Source organism: Loxodonta africana, chromosome 6 (assembly GCF_030014295.1).
Source record: "Loxodonta africana isolate mLoxAfr1 chromosome 6, mLoxAfr1.hap2, whole genome shotgun sequence".
NCBI lineage: Eukaryota > Metazoa > Chordata > Mammalia > Proboscidea > Elephantidae > Loxodonta > Loxodonta africana.
The window spans coordinates 125,174,718-125,198,487 of NC_087347.1; the positions used below are offsets into that span (position 1 = coordinate 125,174,718).

The 23,770-nt window shown below is 37.2% G+C and overlaps 1 protein-coding gene across 9 annotated transcripts in view; it reads left to right on the forward strand.

The window, feature by feature from the left end:
• Nucleotides 1–23,770, forward strand: part of PTPN4 (protein tyrosine phosphatase non-receptor type 4) — a 239,006-nt gene that overhangs the window by 158,730 nt on the left and 56,506 nt on the right. For 7 of the 9 annotated variants that reach the window (XM_064287299.1, XM_064287297.1, XM_064287296.1 and 4 more), the window contains 4 exons: nucleotides 6,560–6,628; nucleotides 7,893–7,973; nucleotides 17,155–17,280; nucleotides 18,523–18,681. In XM_064287299.1, the coding sequence (XP_064143369.1) occupies nucleotides 6,560–6,628; nucleotides 7,893–7,973; nucleotides 17,155–17,280; nucleotides 18,523–18,681 (435 nt within the window). The remainder of the gene's footprint in view (nucleotides 1–6,559; nucleotides 6,629–7,892; nucleotides 7,974–17,154; nucleotides 17,281–18,522; nucleotides 18,682–23,770) is intronic. The other 2 variants (XM_064287301.1, XM_064287302.1) reach the window with 1 other exon arrangement.

Below are 23,770 nucleotides of genomic sequence, written 5' to 3' on the forward strand. Positions count from 1 at the left end.
CTGGAATCTATAGTGATGTCACTTCCCTCATTTTTTGTATTGGTAACTTGTGTCTTTGCTCTTATTTTCCTGACCAGCCTTGCTAGAAGTATATCAGGTTGGATTAAATATTTTTAAGTACCGTGTTTGACAAATAAAAGTTTCATTCTATAGCTTGTGGGCTACCTCTTTTCTACCAAGTCTTAAGGAAAGAGAATGTGACCTAAGAATATTAAACTTATCCAAATTACCATTCAAGTCTAAAGCCAACAGGTAAACATTGACTAATATACAAAACCTCGGGGAATGTAGCATCTACAGTCTCTTCTTGAAGGAGCCCTGGTAGCGTAATAGTTAAGCACTTGGCTGCTAACTGAAAAGTTGACATTTTGAAACCAATAGCCACTCTACAGGAAGAACACCTGGTGATTGCTTCTGTAAAGACTGTCATTTTTAGGTGCCATTGCGTCGATTTCAACTCATAGAGTCCCCATGTACAATGGAACAAAACACTGCCCAGTCTTGCGCTATTCTCAGAATTGTTGCTGTGCTTGAGCCCATCATTTCAGCCACTGTTCCAATCCATCATGTTAAGGGTCTTCCTCACTTTCACTGACCCTCTGCTTTACCAAGGATGATGACATTCTCCGGTGACTGGTCCCTCCTGATAGCATGTCCAAAGTACATGAGACAAGGTCTCATCGTCCTTGCTTCTAAGGAGCATTCAGGCTGTGCTTCTTCCAAGAGAGATTTGTTTGTTTTTCTGGCAGTCTGTGGCATATTCAATATTCTTCACCAAGACCATAATTTAAAGGCATCAATTCTTCTTTGGTCTTCCTTATTCATTGTCCAACTTTTGCATGCATGTGAGGTATTTGAAAATACTATGGCTTGAGTTAGGGGCACCTTAGTCCTCAAAGTGACGGTTTTGCTTTCTCAAACACTTTAAAGAGGTCTTTTGCAGCAGATTTGCCCAAATCAATGAATCATTTAATTTCTTGACTGCTGCTTCCATGGGCGTTGACTATGGATTCAAGTAAAATGACATTCTTGACAACTTCAGTCTTCTCTCCATTTATCATGATGTTCCTTATTGGTCCAGTTGTGAGAATTTTTGTTTTCTTTATGTTGAGGTGTAATCCATACTGAAGGCTGTAGTCTTTGATCTTCACCAGTAAGTACTTCCAGCCTCTTCGCTTTCACAAGCCAGGTGGTGTCATCTGCATATCGCAGGTTGTTAATGAGTCTTGCACCAATCCTAATGCTGCATTCTTCTGCATATAGTAGATTATTTGCTCAGCATACAGATTGAACAAGTATGGTGAGAAGATACAACCCTGACACACACTTTTCCTGAATTTAATTTACACAGTATCCCATTATGCTGTTTGAACAACTGCCTCTTGATCTGTGTACAGCTTCATCACGAGCACGATTAAGTGTTCTGGAATTTCCATTCTTCATAATACTATCCATAATTTGTTATGATCTGCACAGTCGAATGCCTTTGCTAATCATTAAAACACAGGTGAATATCTTTCTGGTATTCTCTGCTTTCAGCCAGGATCCATCTGACATCAGCAGTGATATCCCTTGTTCTATGTCCTCTTCTGAATCTGGATTGAATTTCTGCGGTTCCCTGTTGATATACTGCTGCAACCGCTTTTGAATTATCTTCAGAAAAATTTTACATGTGATATTAATGATACTGTTCTGTAATTTCCGCATTCCATTGAATCAGCTTACTTTGGAATGGGCAGAAATATGGATCTCTTCTAGTCAGTTGGCCAGGTAGCTCTGTCCTCCAAATTTCTTGGCATGGACGAGTGAGTACCTCTAGCACTGTGTCCGTTTGTTGAAACATCTCAATCGATACTCTGTCAATTCCTGGAGCCCCCCTCCCTTTTTTTTGCCAGTGCGTTCAGTGCAGCTTCAACTTCTTCCTTCATTACCATCAGTCTTGATCATATGCTACCTCCTGATACAGTTAAATGTCAACCAATTCTTTTTGGTATAGTGATTCTGTGTATCCCTTCCATCTTTTTTTGATGCTTTCTGTATTGTTCAATATTTTACCCATAGAATCCTTCAGTATTGCAACTCAGGCCTTTCATTTTTTCTTCAATTCTTTCAGTTTGAGAAATCCCAAGCATCTTCTTCCCTTTTGGCTTTTCTAACTACAGGTCTTTGCACATTTCATTATAATACATTACTTTGTCTTATGAAGGGGCCTTTTCCAGTTGTACTTCAGGATAGATCTTGAAATGTTCTTTTTGACAATGAATACAACGCCTTTCCTCTTCAATTTGTCATTCCCGGCATAGTAGACCATATGATTGCCCAATTCTAAATGGTCAAGACCAGTCCCTTTCAGTTCACAAATGCTTAGAGTATCAATCTTTATGTGTTCCATTTCATTTTTGATGGCTTCCAACGTTCCTGGATTCATACTTCATACATTCCATGTTACAATTATTAATGGGTGTTTGCAGCTGTTTCTTCTCATCTTGAGCCATGCCACATCAGCAAATAAAGGTTGCAAAAGCATTACTCCATATATGTCATTAAAGTCTACTCTACGTTGAGGAGGCAGCTCTTCCCTAGTCAAATTTTGAGTGTCCTCCAAGCTGAGGGGCTCATCTTCTGGCACTAGGTCAGATAATATTCTGTTGCTACTCATAAGGTTTTTACTGGCCAGCTTTTTTGGAAGTAGACTGCCAGGTCCTTCTTCCTAGTTTGTTAGTCTGGAAGCTCCGTTGAAAGCTGTCCACCATGAATGACCCTGCTGGTATTTGCAATACCAGCGGCACAAGCCACTGCAGCACAGCAAACTGACAGACAAGTGGAAACTCTATGGGGCAGTTCTGTCCAGTAGGGTCTCTGAGAGTAGGAATTGACTTGATAGCACACATCAACAGCCGTTCTTAAAAAAAAATCTGTACAATAATAGTAAAATTAAGCCAACCAAAAGATGAATCAAAATAAAGAGAGGAAGAAGATCCCTGGTGGCAGAACTGAGAATGAGGATTAAATCTTTTAAATATGGAACAAATTCTTGACAACTGTGAGAATTATGACTATGGAATAGAATTTAAATGTTACAAACATTGACAAAATAAAAATGGTAATATAACTAAAAAAACGAGGGAGCAAAGGGCTAGTGGGAGGAGGTATTCTAAGAATCTGTATTGTCAAAAATTGAAATGTAGTTTTAAACATCAGTACACTAAGGTTTTCCTAAACCTCTTTCTTCCTTTTTTTTCTTTAATGTACAGCAGTCTTTTTCTTTTAGTTCAAAAGAAATCTATTTAATATTTTTTCATTAGAAGAGCGTACGTAGCATGATCACATTGAAACAAAATTATGTTCATATATTTAGCCTTTTTGTGTGATATTTGGAATGATTTTTACCTGCTCATATGATAATTATTTCTTGAATTAGGACTGTGGTTAATTTTTTTTCTCTTGTTACACTTTTTTATATCTCTTGAATTACTTACAATAAACATGTATTCTTTTAGCCAACTGGTACTTTCTTATTGTTAAAAAAAAGATAAATATCTTACTCGCAGAATGTAACATACTGAGACTGTGGTATAGTTTCACATATTCTTCTACTAACAGTATTAAACCACTAAGCGACATACAGGTCGTCCCCAGCTTATGATGGGGTTTCATTCCAGTAACTCCATCATCAGTTCTGGAACTCATTTATTTTTTGTTTTGTTACTGCCTTTTTTTTTATCAGTATCTTTATAAATTTGATCTTTAGTTGTCTTTGGGGGTTAGAAACATTACATATAAACTTACAGATATATTTTACGTTGTATGTAGTACATATTACTAACAGTAAATCTAAAAACTAAATATTATTAACAGTAAGATGCACCAAAAAACCCATAGAGTCTTAAGTGCTGTTCATCATAACTCAAACACATTGTAAGTCGGGGACTACATGAAATATAAACCTTTCTGCCGTTCATTTCTTAATTGCTTCCTGCTATCTGAATTTAATCTTTGTATCTTTATTATAAAATTCAGCATGTTAATTCACCGTTTTGAGTAACACTCTCCTGTTTGAATCATCTTCACTGGAGAAATAGTGTATCAGTCATGGGTTCAGTCAGAGAAACAGAAAGTACTTTCGGTATTTCGAACAAAAGCAGTATAATTGAGCGACTTGGTTGCACAGGTGTTGGAAAGGCTCGAAAGGCTGGAAGAGCAAAAGGAAGAAAGTAGGGGACATGGAGGAACAAACAGGAAGAAAAGCTATTACCTAAGGCTGGAGTCCACAAGCCTGGACCTTCTGTTAGTTATGGAGGCACCATCATAGTTCTTTGTTGTTGTGTGATTTTTTTTTATTATTGTTGTTGAGAATGTACACAGCAGAATTTATACCAATTCAACAGTTTCTACATGTATAAATCAGTGGCATTGATTACTGATTAAGCTAAACTACCATTTGGTTTTAAGAAGACTGGGGATATTTTTGGTTTAAGGTTTAAAGATTATCTCAGGGCAATAGTTTTGAGAGTTCATCCAGCCTCCATGACTCCAGGGTCTGGGGTCCATGAGAATTTAAAATTCTGTCCTGCATCTCACAGACACTTCTGGATCTGCCAGAGAGGTGCTGCTTTGACCAGGGCTTGAGCCCTCTACAAAGTTCTGTTTCTGCCTGGTAGTGGTATCCCCACTACCACGACAACTGTCAGCATCTGCCCCTTTCCAGCTTTTGGCTTTTTCCACTTTCTGATCTCCCACAAGTGCCTTCTGTTAGCAGAACCTAACAAACAGCCAACCTGAAACCTGGAAAGTGGAGTTTGCAGCAGAACACAGAAGGATAAGACTGGGGCCTAATGGCATTCATAGTATAATTATTAAATTACTATATTAGTGTATATATGTTGGTATGTATACTTAAATTTATATATATGTATAAGTAAACCATGTACATTGATTGTTATGAAAGTTAAGTTGTATATTTGTAGTCCTTCAGAAGTTTAAAAAATATATCCAAAGCACTTTATTGTATTTTCTTTCATATACTTCCTGGATTTTTATTTTCTCAGCATGTTTGTACTTTCCAGCAAAGATTACATAGGATATTCTAGGCTAGTCCCTATTTTTAGGCCGGAATCTCAGTTTCAATTTTTAGTGTGTGAAGAGGAAGTTTTTCATTTGTAGTGTACCTACCATGGACCACTTTTCAAAGTACGTAATGTTTATTGCTACATCTCTTGTTGTTTATTTGTTTTTAATCATCAAAATGATTAATAGTCTTGTAAATGAGTTAGGAATGGCAGCATGACAAATATGTAGCTGAACACAGTGCTGTCTCTAATGGATATGCACTAAATAAACACTTTTTTCCTCATAACAAGCAGTGATTGCAAATACTAGAACTATTTTCATACTTAAAGCATTAAAATATTAATTAGACTGAGAGATGGAACTGTAGACATCAGAGTTATTACTTCCTTCACCAGCCTCCTCATACACACCCCGATTTCTATTCCTGAGTATCCATGGGACTGAAATCATTGCTCTAATGTGCAAATACAAAACAGTGGTGAACCTTAGTTCGTTACCTTCTTCCCAATAATTACAAGTATAGTTTATCCTTAAAAAAATTTTTTTTTTTTTCCAGAGGAAATAGATGTTATAGGAAATTTCAACTTCTCAAAAGTTTGGTAATGGTACTAACTTCATTTATCCATGGAAGATGGTCTTAAAATTGCTTGCTTACCTTTAGAAACCTGTATTTGGCTGCTTTATATGTATTAGATATCTACATTTGTCTATGGCTATATTTGATATACTAGAAATTTATATTCATTCATACTTATGTAACTTATGCTTCATGTAACAAATACTCTGAGAACAAATCTTTTATTGTCAAAATTGGTCTGAACACATTGGTTTACCACAGGGGACGACCAGTTCCACTACATAAACTGCTTGCTAGACAAATCAGCTTTAAGAAGTCCTCTAGTGCCCAACTCTCAACCATATTTCTATTTTCAGTTCTTTCCTCTACACAAAAATCTGAAGTTGTCTGTGTGTAGATACAAAGGGAGGTGAAACCAACCTTCCTATCTATGGTCACTGGCAGTCAAGGAGGCAGAAGAGCCTGCCTTCCAAGATTCCCCATGTTTCCACCCCTCTATTAAGGAGTAGTGGGAACAGCTAAATCCCAAACCTATGGTGGGGTGTGGGGGCAGGGTACGTGGGGCTTAGAAGAACTGAGCCATGGCAACCCATCTCTGAGACCAGAGGGAGAGTGTTTCTAGGACATAGCAGGGAAGAAGTGTCTCTCATAGAAAATTCTGTCTCTTATACCCACTCTTAAAGAAGCATCTGAATATGAAGTGTCAGTGGAACACATCTTTGTCATTAGTGGAAGTACTATAACTTAATCCATTCAGGTACAACTGGGACATAATCCAGTCTTTTCTTCTGCATTTTATCTTTGCTAGAAATATCTTGTCTCCTACAAAGGTTCCATCTAATGTCGTGTGTTGTTGTTTTATCTTGTGGTTCTCTTTAGGACTTCATTATTGTGCATATTTATGTATTTCAGTGGGAGAACTGAAGTCCAGTCAGTACAGTATGGCAAAGAAAAGGCAAATAAAGACAGAGTATTTGCAAGGTAAGCCACTTCTCTTTTAGTATCTGAATTTTTGTAAAAGAAAGATTAAAATTGTTAAAAACTCTTTTTGCAAATATTACAGAATTAACACATGATACTTTCTTTAATTAAACAAATTATGTTGAGCGAATAATAAATTCGTTTGTTTCATTTATTTATTCATTTTTTTAAAATTAGCATTAACCATGTGCCAAATAATTGTAGCTCTGACTAGTCTGAATCAAGTATTATGTTTATTAATATAATATTTTGTTGGAAAGTTCATCCCCTTTATTTTTTTTTATTTCATTTAGTTCATTGCTGTTAAGAACATACATAGCAAAACATACACAAGCTCGACAGTTCCTACATGTACCTTTTAGCTGTTGCGAATAATGCTGCAGTGAACATTGGTGTGCATTTGTCTCTTTGTTTAGCTTTTTGAGGAACCACCAAATTGTCTTCCACAGTGGCTACACCATTTTACATTCCCACCAGCAGTGCACGAGGGCTCCAGTTTCTCCACATCCTCGCCAATACTTACTGGTTTTCATTTTTTTTATGATAGCCATCCTAGTGGGTGTGAAGTGGTATCGAATTGCCATTTTGATTTGCATCTCCCAGATGTCTAATTTGTTTTTAATGTAATTTCTTTAATTTCAAGTTTATATAATTTAACATTTATTCTGTCATTGTTGAGATAATACACAGCAAGACACATACCAATTCAATAGTTTCCACTGTACAATTTAGTGACATTGATTACATTCTTTGAGTTGTGCAACCATTCTCACCCTCCTTTTCTGAGTTGTTCCTCTCCCATTAACATCAACTCACTGCCCCCTAAGGCTTCTGTCCGATCTTTCAAGTTACTGTTGTCCCTTTGATCCTATATAAATAAATCTTAAAAGAGCGCAATGCTCAAGGCAGACATTCTTTACTAGTTAAGCTAAACTACTGTTAGATTTTCAGAAGATTTCAGACGATATTTTTGGTTTAAGGTTTCAAGATTATCTTAGGGCAGTAGTTTCAGGGGTTCATCCAACCATCATGGCTCAAGGAAGTCAGGAGTCCATGAGAATTTGAAATTCTGTTACACGTTTTTCCCCTTTTGATCAGGATTCTTATGTAGAATCTTTGTTCAAAATGTTCAGTAATAGTAGATGGCCACCATCCAGCTCTTCTGGTCTCATGGCAAAGGAGGCAGTTGTTCATGGAGGCATTTAGCCACACATTCCATATCCTCCTCCTATTCCTGACTCTCCTCCTTCCTGTGTTGTTCCAGGTGGATAGAGACCAATTGTCATGCCTTGGATGGCTGTTTGCAAGCTTTTAAGACCCCAGGCACTATGCGTCTAACTAGGAGGTAGGACAGAAGAAGTAAGCATGTTATTAGGCCAATTAACTGAATAGTCCATGAAGCCATGACCCTAAACCTCCAAACCAAGAAACCAAATCCTGTGAGGTTTTTGTTTCTACTTAAGCAGCCCAGCAATTAACTCTCTTTTTTTTTTTTTGGTCACTGTTGTAAATGTATCTATTATACAACTTTTGCCAATTCAACTTTTTACAGGTGTACGGCTTACTGACAGCAATTACAATAATAGCTGTGCAACCTACGTTTAATCAATGCTGTGTTTCCATCACCATTACCCCTCTCTTCCCCCCCGCCACCCCTGGTAACCACTAGTAAGCTTTGTTGTCTATAAATTTGCCTTGTCTTTTTGTATAAGTGAGGTCATGCAACATTTGTCCATTTGTGATTGACTGATTTCACTCAGCATAGCGTCTTCCAGCTCCATCCATGTTGTAGCTTGTATGAAGACTTCCTTTCTGCCACTGGCTGTGTGTCTGTACCACGTTTTGTTTATCCATTCATCTTTTGATGAGCATTAGGTTGTTCCCATCTTTTGACTATTGTGAATAGCGCTGCAGTGAACATTGGTGTACAAGTCTCTGAATCTCTGCTTTCAAGTCTTTTGAGTCTGTATCTAGGAATGGAATTGCTGGGTCATATGGTAGTTCCTATTTTTAGTTTTTTGAGGAAACACCACACTGTTTTCTACAACAGCTGCATCATTTTGCATTCTCAGTGACAGCAGGTAAGGGTTCCAATTTCCTCAAATCCTTGCCAACATTTGGTATTTTCTGTTTGTTTTTTTATCTTAGCCATGGTAGTGGGAGTGAAATGGTATCTCATTGTGGTTTTGATTTGCATCTTTTTGATGGCTAATGATGCTGAGCATCTTTTCATGTGTTTGGTGGCCATTTGCATGTCCTCTTTGGTGAAGTGTCTATTCAAGTCCTTTGCCCATTTTATAATTGGGTTGTCTTTTTGTTGTTGTCAAAGTTTTATATATATTTTGGTTATTAGATTCTTGTTGGGTGTATGATTTCCAAAGATATTTTTCCAGTCAGTAGCTTGTCTTTTCACTTTTTTGACAAAGGTCTTTTGATGAACAGAAGTTTTTAATTTTTATGAGTTCCCATTTATTTATTTCATCTTTTGATATTTGTGCTTTTGTTATTATATTAGACAATCCGCTGTTAAAACCCAGGCCTGAGCATTGCCCCGGCATTTTCTTCTCAGAATTTTTTGGTTTTAGTTTGCACATTTAGACCCTTAATCCATTTTTAATTTGTTTTTGTCTATGGAGGCATGGATTTTGTTTAATTTTTCTACATGTGAAAATCCAATTTTCCTAGCATCATTTATTGAAGAGACTCTTCTTTTCCCATTGAATGGACTTAGCTCCCTTGTCAAAAATCAGTTAACTCTAGATGTGTGAGGTTTATTTCTGGACCTTCAATTCTATTCCATTGGTCTGTGTGTCTGTTGTTCTACCAATACTATGCTGTTTTGATTACTGTAGCTGTATAATATGTTTTAAAATCAGAAAGTGTGAGTCCTCCTACTTTGTTTTTCTCTTTCAACATTGCTTTAGCTATTTGAGGCCTCTTGCCATTCCATACACAGTTGAGGATTGGTTTTTCTATCTTCGTAAAGAAGGCTATTGGAATTTTCATTGGGATTGCATTGAATCTAGAGATCACTTTGTATAGTATTGGCATCTTAACAATATTAAATCTTCCAATCCATGAACATGAAACATCTTTCCATTTATTTAAATCTTCTTTAATCTCTTTCAGCACTGTTTTATTTCATTGTCTAAGTCCTTCGCATCCCTGATTCAGTTTTTTCCTAGGTATTTTATTCTCTTAAATGCTATTGTAAATGGAATTGTTCTCCTAATTTCCCTTTCAGATTTCTCATTGCTGATGTATAGAAACCCAACTGATTTTTGTTTGTTGACCTTGTACCCTGCAACTTTGCTAAATTCCTCTATTAGCTCTAGGTGTTTTCTTATGGACTCTTTTTGGGATTTTCTAAATATAGGATCATTTCATCCATGAATACAGATAATTTTACTTGTTCTTTTTCAGTCTGAATACCTTTTTTTTTTTAATGTTTTTCAGATATGTAACAGCTTTTGTTTGACATAATAGCCAGCCATTTCTATATTTATTTAAATGGTATTATTGCATAAACAGTTAAGTTGCTTTTATTTGATTTCCATTTAGTTATCTTTATAATTTAGGATTTAATATGGCCAGTTTTCCTTTCAACAAGCGAAATGGGATGATCAGACTTACGGTTTAGAAAATAAATTAATGAGCAGATTAGAGAATGGATTAACAAATAAAGAAAAAGGTTATAGCAGTAATCCAAGCGAAAAATAATAAAGGTCTGAACCAAAGCAATGACTGACAGAATAAAGAATAGGGAACAAATTTGAGGAACATTTTGTAGGTACAACCAGCAGAAGTTGATGACCAGTTGGATAGAGGTGTGTTAGAGACAGGAGTATCTGCAAAGACTGTCAAATTTAGATGACCTAAGGAATTTAAGGAATACAAGAGGAAGAACAAATTTATAATGGAAAAAGGAGTTTAATTGACACAGGCTTATTTTGAGATACCTGAGTAACAACCTAGCATGATTGTCCAATACATGATTAAATATTGAGACGAAGCACTCTGAAGGAGGGAGAGTGACCAGTCAGGTGAGTAATTATTCATTCATTCATTCATGTAGCAAATATTTATTGAAGACCTACTCTGTGCTGGGAGCCCTGGTTCAAAGTGGTTAAGAGCACAGGCTGCTAACCAAAAGATCGGCAATTCAGATCTACCAGCTGCTCCTTGGAAACTCAATGGGGCAGTTCTTCACTGGCTTATAGGGTCAGTATGAGTCAAAATCAAACAAAACAACAGCAACATTCTGTGCTGATCATTGTTTCTGGCCTTGGGAATGCAGTAAGGAGTAAGAAGGACATCTTAGCTCCGTGGAGCTTAATTCTGGTTTGTGAGACAGATATGTAAGGTAAATGAAAAATCTAGCCAGTACAAGGCCATGAGGCTGAATAGTATGTTTCAATAATGCTAAATTGGCCAGTGTCTTAGTTATCTAGGGCTGCTCTAACAGAAATACCATAAGTGGATGGCTTTAACAAAGAGAAGTTTATTCTCTCACAGTCTAGTAGGCTACAAGTCCGAATTCAGGGCATCAGCTCCACGGGAGGGCTTTCTCTGTTGGTTCTGGAGGAAGGTCCGTGTCATCAGTCTTCCCTTGGTCTCTTCTCTGCGCAAGAACCTCAGGTCCAAGGGACACTCTCTGCTCCCTGCACTGCTTTCTCGGTGGTATTAGGTTCCCATGTCTCTCTTTGTTTCTCTCTTTTATATCTCAAAAGAGATCGGCCTAAGACACTATCTAATCTAATCTTGTAGATCTCATCAATATAACTGCCACTAATCCATCTCATTACATCATAGTGATAGGATTTACAACACACAGGAAAATCACATCAGAAGGCAAAGTGGTATACAGTCATTACAGTATTGGGAATCATGACCTAGCAAAGTTGACTGATAGTTTGGGGGGACACAGTTCAATCCATGACAGCCAATAATGGACCAGAGTGAACGAGCCAGAGGGTGGTGGAGGAGATGGTCAGAGAGGTAGGCAGTGGCCAGACCTTGTATGGCCTTGTATTAGAAGCTGGTAAAGACTTTGGATTTTAAGTGGGTTGGGAAGCCAATGGAGGACTGAGGGCAGGGAAGGGATATAATTGACTTGCATAAAAAAAAAAATTAAAGTCCTTATTTTTTAGAGATAAATTAAAGTATTCACAAATATGCTATGATTCCTGGGATTTACTTCAAAATAATTGGGAGTGAGAGGGATGGAGTAAGTGGTAGAGATGAAAGGAAATTGACCGTGATGATAATTGTTGAACCTGGGTCTTGGGTACATGGGAATTTATTAAACTATTCTACTTTTGTGCAAGTTTGAAATATTCATAACAAAATAATGGCAAGAGAAGGAAAAAAAAGACCACTCTGGCTGCTGTGTGTAGCATAGATTATATGGGGTTATGAGTGGAAAGAGGATGACCGGGTAATCTAATAATAAACTAGTTGCCGTTAAGTCGATTCCAACCCATAGCAACCCCATAGGACAAAGTAGCACTGCCTCATAGGGTTTCCAAGCAGCGGCTGGTGGGTTCGAACTGCCAGCCTTTTGGTTAGCAGTCAAGCTCTTAACCACTACACCACCATAGCTCCAATCTAATAATAGCTACATTTATTTAGCACTTATTCTGTGTCAGGTAATTTTTGTATATTTGCTCATAATCACCATAATTCAGTGAGATAAATTACATCAGAAATGAGGAAACTGAGGAACAGCAAGTTTCAGTAACATACCTGAAATTATCCATATAGTAAGGGTACAGCCAAGACTCTTAAGTCAGACATTCCAGGTTCTTACCTATACTTTTGACCTCTACGGTGTAGTTTTTGCTATTCTGCATGAGATAGGTGAATGCTTGACTCCTTTCTTATCTCAAAGATAAAAGAGATGATCCTGTTGCCTGTCTCCCCCATTCAGATGTGAGCTCTGTGAGGGAAGAGATCTTTGTCAGTTTCATTAACTGGGATAGCCCCAGTATGGGCCGTGATAGGTGCTCAGTAAATATTCATTTATTTAATGTGAAGGAAAGAATTGCCTCCATTTGGGCAGAGCAGGATGGATATTATTTCCTGGGGAAGAGTCAGGTTTTGTTTTAGCAAGGTACAAAAAAAACCCAAACCGTACACATTGCTATCAAGTCGGTTCCAACTCATAGCGACCACATAGGACAGAGTAGAACTGCCCCGTAGGGCTTCCAAGAAGCAGCTGGTGGATTTGAGCTGCTGACCTTTTGGTTAGCAGCCAAGCTCTTAACCACTGTGCCACCCAGGGTCCTTGAGCAAGGTAGTAGGAAGAGTGAATTCTTTAAAATGAAAGTTTGTTTTCAGTGAAAATGACTTAAAGAAGGTTGAGTCCTTGAATTTTAAGGTTCATGTGCTAGATGTCTGTGCCATTGGAGGCCTGACAGTTTTAATAAATGATAGTTAGAAATTTTTCTTTAATTAATCTCTAGCACTGGGGTCTTTTTTTATTAGTTACGGTTTATTGGGAAAGCAGATTTGCAAAATGAGTAGCACCGAACCACATGTGAAAAGATCCTACGGGAGTTAGAAAATTTTGCTTTTGATTTTACTTTGTTTAATTTTGCTGTTAGTCTTTATTCAAAAGACCTTCCTGCTCATTGTTTTTGGAGTAAAAGGAGTTTTTGTTTGTTTGTTTTACCTTTCCCTCCAAAGTGGAAATTGTGTCAGTATTTTCCTAGTTATAAAAGTAGTAGTTCGTTAGTATTTCTTAAAACTCCAACACTGCTCTCTTAGTCATCTAGTGCTGCTACAACAGAAATACCACAAGTGGATGGCTTTCCCAAAGAGAAGTTTATTCTGTCACAGTCTAGTAGGCTACAACTCCAAATTCCGGGCATCATCTTCAGGGGAAGACTTCCTCTGTCTGTCAGCCCTGGAGGAAGGTCCTTGTCCTCAGTCTGCTCCTGGTTAAGGAGCTTCTCCGTGGAGGAACCTCGGGTCCAAAGGATGCACCCTGTTCCCGGCGCTGCTTTCTTGGTGGCATGAGGACCCCTGTCTTTCTGCTGGCTTCTCTTTTATTTCTCAAAAGAGATTGGCTTAAGACACTATCTAATCCCGTAGATCTCGTCAATATAACTGCCAGTAATCCATCTCATTAAGTCATAGTGACAGGATTTACGACACAGGGAAATCACATCAGATGACAAAATGGTAGACAGTCATATAGTACTGGGAATCATGATCTAGCCAAGGAGACAGGTATTTTGGGGGGACACAATTAAATCCACGACAACTACCAAATAATATGAAGATAAATTTTTACTTCAAAATAACCATTTAAAAATCTTTTTTTATTACACAAGATTTTTCCTACATACATACTCACAGAGATATTCATAAGTATATTTTATTTATTTCAAAAATCTTTTTGTTGGTTGCTTTTATCACTTAACATATTGTGGACATTTTTATGTGGAAAAATCAGTCGTCATTTATAATGGCAGTGAACCTTTCAACAGTTAAATCCTTTCCTCCTCACCTGTAGACTTAACCCTTGGGTTCCTCTCCTGCCCTGGAGTAGGAGCCATTGCCAGCACTGAGACTGTCCCAGTACTATGTACTGAAGTGCTGCTAAAAGTCAGTTACAGGTAATACAGTGAGCTTCTTGGAGTAAGACCATGTTAAAAAAAAAAAAAAAAAAAAAACATGTTTTCATATGTTTGAATAATAAAATTCAGTTGCATTTTTTTTCTTCATTTTGGGGTTACTCTGATCCTGATTTTTCTCTGAATAATCTACCCCACAGGAAAACAGTCAGTGAAAATGCCTAGATGTGGGAAGGATTCAGCTGGTCAGGGCTACAGCATTTTATTGTGATAAGTTTACTTGAACTTGAAGGATATAATTCATCTCTGCATTTGTTCAAAAAAGACTTGAAATTGGATTATTGTGTGGTTTTTAGATTTATGAGCGAAATATTGTCTGTTTCCCTATTAAATATAAATCTTGGTGCCACATTAGTGGCTTTGTTGTTTCTGAAGGGAGAGAAGAGAAAGTACAGAGATGGCTACCGTAATTGGCACCAAACCAAAATTATTTAAATCTTCCCTTTTACAGTCTTCGATACCCTTGTTAGCAATTAGAAGGCACTAAAGACCTGTCCCGCAGGTGAAATATGCATAAAATGTTCATTTGAAATTGTTTTCCTTGCAGTTGCTCTTGAGACAAAAATGACTTCCTGTTGGCTTTGTTATTTTAATGTAGAATATACTTGCTCTAGTTGTTAGTGTTACAACGCATGCACAACACCCATTTCAGTACTGGCTAAAATAAAGTGTGGTTCTGATTCTTACTGTTGCAGCTGCACCATAACAATATACTTAAACCTTTTTAAAAATTATTTTCCTAGTAAGTTTAACTTTTTTCTTGCTTGATATTTATAAAAATGTATGTGGTTTAATGACCAGTTCTGCTGTAGCATAATGTCCTACTCTGAGAACCAAAGCACAGGATGAATTTATATGTTAAGGTTACTACCATATCAAATGACTGTCTTTATAAGTGTTACTGTTTCAATATTATGATCATACCATGCTTTCAGAAATATACAGATAATTGCATCTGCCTTTTAGTCCTTCATTTTTGTATATGCATTATTAAAATGTGAAATCTGTTGTTTAACAGGCAATTCTATAAACCAAAATATGCATTCAGTGAATTATCAGTGATTCATTAATAAGCCTCAAATAAACCTGTTTCTTTTGTTATACTGAAATTGTATCGAATCCTCCTTGAGATAGTAAGTCATGAGCTGGGACCAGGTTTTAATAGTACTAGGCTGCTTTAATGATTCCTATAAAAAAAAAAAAAATTTATAGCCCTGAAAGGCTAAGCCTTTGTGGGCTATTTTATAATATTAAAAAAAAAAAAAAAAAATTTTTTTTTAATATATCAGAACCTTATTGTGATGACCTGATACGTTTGCCAAAATACCTGTAATAGTTTTAACAGTTATTAAATTGTCGTATAATAATGTCTAAGAAGAGACCAAAAGAGTGTACCCATACAGCAGAAAAATAAGGTACCATGGTCAGAAAATAAATTTACCACATTGCCAACACACTAATGCAGTGTGGTATTTTTTTCTCTGAAATTTCCACATGCGACAGGAAACATAGACAGCAAGCTTGAGTGGGTGGGTCTCTGAGGTTAAAACTGTTAATAACGTAAAATACCTGAAATTTAGTTTTAAATGCAAAGCATTTCCAGTCACGTTAAAAGTGTCCTGAAGCCTCATACTAGGTAAGTATATTGGATTTTTTCCTTTTTCAAATGAGTTTTTCCCCCTCTTAGAAAATGAAAGTAGTTGACCTTCTGACTGGAGTTGGTGAACTTAAACTTACAGTTTATATTTAGCAGTCTAATAGTGTGAAGAAAGGACAGGTTATTAACACGAAGAATTTGTATTCCTAGAAGAGCCTTCAATGTTAAGGTTTCTTTTAATAATCTTTACTACTTTTTAAAAACCCGGAACATGAGATAATACACTTTATTGTTCATTTTATTGTGACAAATGTAAATATTTGCACTGCAATATGCAGAAATCAAAAAATTCTCAAATTTGAGCCTATGGTACTGGGAAATGTTTGTGTTTTAAATTACTTTGAATTCACTTATGGAAAGTAAAATCTGAGTTGGTGACTTTTTTTTAGCTGATAAAGTTACATGTTTTAGAAAATGCCCATTAATCACTATGATAGCTGACAACATACAAATAATAAAACATATCCTTCTGTTCCTCACCACAGTATAAAATAGATAAACCTATACAGATGGTTAAGGAAAGGGAAAGAAAAAAGGAAATCCACTGGCCTGCCACGTATAAAAAATTTATAAATAAAATGCAACATACATAATTTTGGTTTTGTTCTGACCATATTGAATGAGAGGAGCAGGGTTTAGATTTAAAGACATTCAGGGGATAATATGCTAGGAGTCGTTTAATGTATCCCACCCAAGATGAGCTAGAGTTTCAGATACTTTAGAATAGGAATGGAAACCCTGGTGGCGTAGTGGCTAAGAGCTACGGCTGCTAACCAAAGGGTCGGCAGCTCATACCTGCCAGGCACTCCTTGGAAACTCTATGGGGCAGTTCTGCACTGTCCTGTAGGGTCACTATGAGTCGGAATCGACTCGACGGCACTGAGTTTGGTTTTGGTAGAATAGGAATAGGCGATAGCATCTGAGAAAACCTTTAATAACAAGCTACTCTCTTATTTTTTTCTCTCCTTCCTTTTTTTGTTTCTTCTCTCTCCTTCCCTTATTCTCTCTCTTATTCTTTCTGGCCTATCATTCCTTCATTCTTCATGTAAATCATATATACTTTTTTTAAGGAAATTATTTGGCGAGTAGCCTCTGAATGCGTTAGTTTCTTATGAGTAAACTGTTGATTCATCTAGAGTGTGATCTATTAAGACAGATTCTGGGATTTGATTCACAGTTTGGGGTATAAACATAAAGCTTTTCACAGGTTATTTAAATTATTTTTGCAGATCCCCAAGTAAGCCCTTGGCACGGAAATTAATGGATTGGGAAGTAGTGAGCAGAAACTCATTATCTGATGACAGGTTAGAAACACAGAGCCTTCCTTCACGGTCTCCACCTGGAACCCCTAATCAGTAAGTACAGACTAACATCACATGTACATTTTGCTAATTTCTAAACTATTGGCTGCTTATTTCCATTCCATGAAGATTAAAACCAAAAAATTGAAACACACTGCATTTGAGTCAATTCCGACTCAGAGCAACCCTAATTAAACAGAGTAGAGAAGCCCCGTAGGGTTTCCAAGGAGCAGCTGGTAGATTCAAACTGCCACCTTTTGGTTAGCAGCAGTAGCTCCCTGTAGCTGTTAACCACTGCACACCAGGGCTCCGCCTGAAGATTAGGATATGTAAAGTTTAACTCTTGGTCATCCATTTTTGTTGCTGAGTCCACTCGATGGCAGTGGGTTTGGTGTTTGGTTTTTTGCAGCCAGCCATTTCTCTGTTTGTTACCAGCACCGCTAAACAATTACAGCGAGTTATAGAAGACACAAGAAATTTAAACCAGATGATTCAAGTAATTAATTAGCCATAGCTCTGATTAAATTTTCTGGTTAATGAAACAATTAGTTATGATCCAAAAAAAATTTTCTTTTTAGTCCTAAAGAGACAATACATTTGCAGTGGTTAAGCACATGGGCCCTGGAGTCAGTGTATGTTTGAACCTTGGGCAAGTTTTGTAATTCGTCTCTTTGTCTCATTTTCCTCAGCTACAAAATTATATTTATAATAATAATGTCTTTCTCATAGTGTTGTTATGATAGTTAGATAATATATGTAAAATGCTTAGACCAGTTCCTGGCACTTAGTAAGTGCTGAAATGTTCAATATCATAATAATGATTCGTGTGATTATGTGACTTATCTGAGGATGGACATACATGGTATTTACTATGGACATACATGGTATTTAATATCTGTTCTTAGGATTTAGAGAAGGTCCCAGAAATAAAAATATTTGTAAAGACTTAAAAATAATTCACACTAGCAGGTATTTCTAAATCTTTCATTCTAATCCCTTTATTTTAGAAAATGCTGAATAAGACACAAAGTTTCAGTGACCGAAGCCTAGAAACATATAGGTAGTTAGAGATAATAGATGACTGAGTAGTAAAATCCTTGGGCTGATTGTTGACTACAGCTCAGATACTGACTTCCCATTCTGTGTTCTTTCTATTGACATCACACTATTTTTGTAAGAGACTTACTTTATCAACACAATTAGTCTTAAAAAACACGTGTCCACTTTCTGATGCAACCATATAATTAAGAAACTTGAAAGCATATTTTCATTCAGCTTTTCTCCTTCTCCATTTAGTCGAAATTCTGCGTTCACACAAGAGGGAGCCCGGTTACGACCCTCTTCGGTTGGACATTTGGTAGACCATGCGGTTCACACTTCCCCAAGCGATGTATCTGTGAATCACAGATCCCCGTCGTCAACACAGGCTAACAGCATCGTTCTGGAATCATCACCGTAAGACCTTCTTTCATTTTGTTTTCTAATCTATATTTTCAAAGGCCCGAGTTGCTTAACTTAAAGTAATTGGGGAGATATGGGAATTTGATACAAGGTTTTATTTATGTGATTTTAAAGAATTGATGTATTTATAAATGTACCTACTTATCCCTCAGAGTTCTTGTAGGACCTGCCCCTTCAAAACTTACTTTATTGTTATTTTGATGACTCAAATGTTAGTGAACTTTTTTTTTTTTTTAATGATATTGTGTTTTTGGTGAAGGTTTACATAGCAGTTTAAGTTCCCATTCAGTGGTTATATTCTTGAACTTTTAATGCATATAATGTGGCACTGAGGTCAGACAGTAGATTAGTGAAAAGTAGAGTTAAAAAAAATTTTTTTTTTCAAGTAAGGGAACCAATCATAAGGGTGAATAAACAGTTTTGGGAAAATTAAATAACAAGGGAGAACTAAGATGACCATCACACTAAAAGTCAGTCATAGAAAGCATACACGTGTTATTGCTAACATTCTTCACATTCCATACGGATACATACAGTCAGCTTCATAATTCAATACTTACGTCTCATCACTTTAAAGCCCAGACTGCTTATCCACACATTACAAGTTAGATAGGTAAGAAGATTCATTAACTATTGAGGAGAAAGAGGTATAAGGTATAGTGAATGTGATGAAGAGTTGCCATGAGTCAGAATCGACTCAGCAGCAGCTGGTTTGGTTTTGGGTGAAGAGTTAAAAAGAGAGTGGGCCTGAGAGCGTGGGCAGAAGAATAGATGGAGCGATCAGCAAAGCAGCGGTAGGTGCTCCAGGAAAACGTGACCAGATATACGAGAGCCCTGGCTGGCTGTGGGCGGGCCCGGCCGAGGAAGACTGGCTCAGCTGTTGAGACAGGTAGAAGTTTAGCCTTGGTAATGTATATCTTGGTGAAGCATTTTAGTTGTTTGCATGCATTGTGGAGAATGGAGGAGTAGGAAAGATAGACACTGCACCTGTGGGACTGATTTGTTAGTAATGCATGTATACTTTCAAAATTCTAATCCAAAACTTTTTGGTTTGATTTGTAACAGTAAGTGTGTAGTTTTTAATTATGAAGCTTAAAAATATACAGGAATTAAAGACATGACTGAACTGTGAATTGAGTAATTTGGGAATCACATACTCTCAGGACATAAAGAAGAACCATATGGAGGAATCAAAAACCTATGTTATTAAAAAAAAAAAGTTATTACAATGCAAAAATGATATAACTCTCGCAGTCTAGCCAAATTACCTTGGTCAATTTTTTTCTAAGAGCCTTTTTCAGTGACACAGACACATACATATGAATGACTACCAAAAACCCACTGCAGTTGAGTTGATTCCCACTCATAGCAACCCTATAGGACAGAGTAGAACTGCCCCGTAGGGTTTCCAAGGTTGTAAATCTTTAAGGAAGCAGACTGCCACATCTTTCTCCCAAGGAGTGGCTGGTGGGTTCAAACTGCTGACCTTTTCATTAGCATCCGAGCGCTTGAACCACTGTACCACCGGGGTTACTTTACATGTGACTATATATATATTTTTTTATATATATATTGATATATTCATATGTAAATTTTATACATTTGAAAAACCCGAAAAATCACTTGCTCTGAGAAAATACCTTTGCTCTGCTTCCCTGGCCCCCAAGAATTGAAAATGCTTGGGGCGTTCTCCTTAGACCTGCGTTTTATAAGGCTTATGTGTTCATATTGACTTTTGAATCTGTAACACGGCACTTACAATTCAGCCAGTTTTAACCTCTGTAATAGTGAGAGAGTTCTGAAAAAGCAAACTCAATAGTAAGATACTAATAACTTACATTGGTTACTTACAGTTGGCGTTTACATAACTTATCCCACTGTTCTCAGGAGAACTCAGTAAAATAGGAAAGATTTAATCCCCGACCCACAGACGTGAAAGCTCACATTTACAGCATTTGTCCCAGTTTATAGAACTAAAACTCAGGTCTTCCCACCTGAGCCAGCCAGTAGAACTTTGTATACCAGACAAGTCTTTGTTGCTGTTTTGTTTTTTTTTTTTGTCATTGTTGTTATTTAGAGAAAATACTTTGTAACTTGGAATCCACAGGTTTTAGTTTTACTATTGGCCAAATATGGAAAAAATTCAAGCCAGGCATTTCAACATGGAGGCAGTCCCCGGTTTACGAACGAGACCCTTTCCTAAGTGTGTCACTAAGCTGAATTTGTAGGCGAGTTGAAATAGGTTCTTAACTAGCCTCACTTTAGTGCCAGAAACAACTTCAAGTGTTTTCAGTGATTTTCAGCAAGTGAAGGTGGTGATGATGAAGAATTTGTTGGCAGTAGTGGGTGGTTCAGTTGTTTCAAAGTGAGGGCAAATTTACATAACATTAAAGGACAAGTAAGTCTGTAAGTCAAGTTGTCTGAAAGTCGGACAGTCGTAACCGGGGACTTACTGTGTATTGAAATAGATTGTAAGATCATCTCACCGGTTCCCTATTTTTTGAGTGAGTACGGGGGTACCTAACAACAACTGCAGGGGCTAATAAGAGGTTCGAGACCTGAGTCCTGGATTCATTCACTGGGTAAGGTTGCCTCCTGCACAACAGAAGACTGTTAAGTTTCAGGTGTGTTTATTGTGGAAACAAATAGGAGGGCAGTTGTACTGCTTAGAATAAAGTTACCATTTATAGGAGGAGTCTTTGAGACCGCAGTCCACTGTTTATGTCTTCTCTTTAATTGCTTCATTGCTTCACAGAAAATTACACTATTTTAGCTTGTAATTTTCTGAGATAACCAATGACCCAGAGTTCATTTTAAAATACTTAAGATAATTGATTTTAATAAATCCGCACAACAAATATTAATGTACTTTTACAAGTATGTAACAAGAAGCCTGAATATTTCTACAGAAATAATCACAACGCAAGTGAGTGGGGTGGTTAAGATTTTATTTTTTATTATGATACACATTGCTAATGGTGGCAACAGAGAGCTGCTTTGACTGCAAAATAAGCTGCTTTCACAGCTATTGTTGAAGTACTCAGGGGGAATTTAAAACTGACTGGGCTGAAACAGGAGCCCTGGTGGCGCAGTGGCTAAGAGCTTGGCCGTGAACCAAAAGGTCGGCAGTTCGAATCCACCAGCCGACACTCCTTGAAGAAACCCTCCAGGGTAGCGCTGCTCTAGCCTATAGGGTCGTATGAGTCGGAATCGACTCCACAGAAACGGGTTTCGTTTTTTTTGTTTCAGGCTGAAATAAAGAACGTTTTGCCCATGGTTTGAATGACAGTCCTCACAGATTTTTTTGCTACTACGTTACAATACAATTTCTATTAGAATTTAAAATATAGCAGTATTACCATTTCTAACCAAAATGAAGTGACTTAAAATCGTCGTTTTTAGGATTGAAGGTCTGAAGCCATGGGCGCAGAGGATGGATCGAATTGGATGCTGTGCTTGTATCAGGAAGAATCATTGCAGGCCCCAGGCTGCTGCAGATGCAGCACTTACCAGCTGTCCGCCTCTGGCTAAAGCCTCCGTTTTACTTCATTTTGAAGTTAAGGTCGAGCCTGGGAGCCTGATTCTGAAAGAGATGCCTACTGTTAAAACAATATGCTCGTTTTCAATTCTGTTCTCAGCATACGAGCAGACTCTTTTGATACCGTATCATGATAATCATAGCCTGAGAGTTTACGTGCACTCTTTCAAATGCCTTGAGCACCAATTAGTAATCAGTCTTAAATGGGGTTTACTTTGAAATACTTTGAATATCTGTATAAATTAGCCAAAGTGTCAATAAACCTGAATTTTGAATCAGAATTTTATCTGTATCTGACATAATATAAGCAAAGTATTAAAAAAAAAAAAAAACATTGCCATGGAGTCGATTCCAACTCATAGCGACCCTATAGGACAGAGTAGAACTGCCACATATTAAAAACCCCAGGGAGACTTGGAGGACACTAGTGTTCACTGTGGTTGAATCAGTCATGATCTCCTGGTATAAAAATAGATCTTCGAATATAAGAGTTTTAAAAGAAGCCATCATTTCTGACAAGTTTTTATTTGTGTCTACCGAGAATATGGTTTTTGTCTGTTGGTTAGTCTTAAATTAGGACAAACTTTATGCTTCTGTGACAGGTATATATATATAGTTGGGCTTTAGCATAAATTTTTTAATTCACAATTTTCAAATTTTATCTTACCCATTTTCTTTTTTAAAGTAACTAAAGTGATCTCTCTGGGGCTGCTTTTCCGTCTGTACTTTCCCTCTGACAGACCTTTTCTAGCTCTCGTCTTTGAAACCCAATGATTGCGCCAGTTGTCAGACCCCAGATGCAGCCCCATCCCTGCTGCTTTCTCTGATTCCTACTTCCCTAGTCCTATCTAAACTACCTGCTGGTAGATGCTGGCCTTTTCTTTAAGCTATGGGCTCCTTCCTTTAGGGTACCAGCTGTTATTTCTAATAGGGCTTTGTTCCACTATGCTGCCTGGTTGGTCTTCCCATGTACCTGGTGTCTCTTCATTCGTTACACTTGGTAGGTTTTTATTTTGGCCTAGGAATAGTATCTTTTTTTAGAACTGGCTATAATTTCTAATGATAATTCATGGTTTACCTATAAAAGTCATCTTCCTGCATGATCTTCTTAGTAGATAATAGATCCCATAGATTGCATACATTAGATATGAAGAAGGAAGTTATCATTTGTTACAGTAAATTGAGTTAATACTTTTGGAGTATATCTTTAAAATGTAAATGTTAATAACCTTTGCCCAACATGTGAATTTCAGGAGTCTGTGTTGGTATCCTTGCTTACCTTTACAGACTTTATTTATACACACACATATACATAGTATGTTTATATGTATATGTTGTTGTTAGCTGCTGTTAGTTCACATTACTCTAGAAACCCTGCTGAAACTTGTTCGTTTATCATAGTGACATGAAAGCCTCCACTGATGGGTGGTGGCTGCACGTGAGTTACATTGGCCAGGAGTTGAACCCGAGCCACCTTCAAGGAAGGCGAGAATTTTACCACTGAATCCCCAATGCCAGTGTCTGTGAAGACGTGCGTGTGTGTGT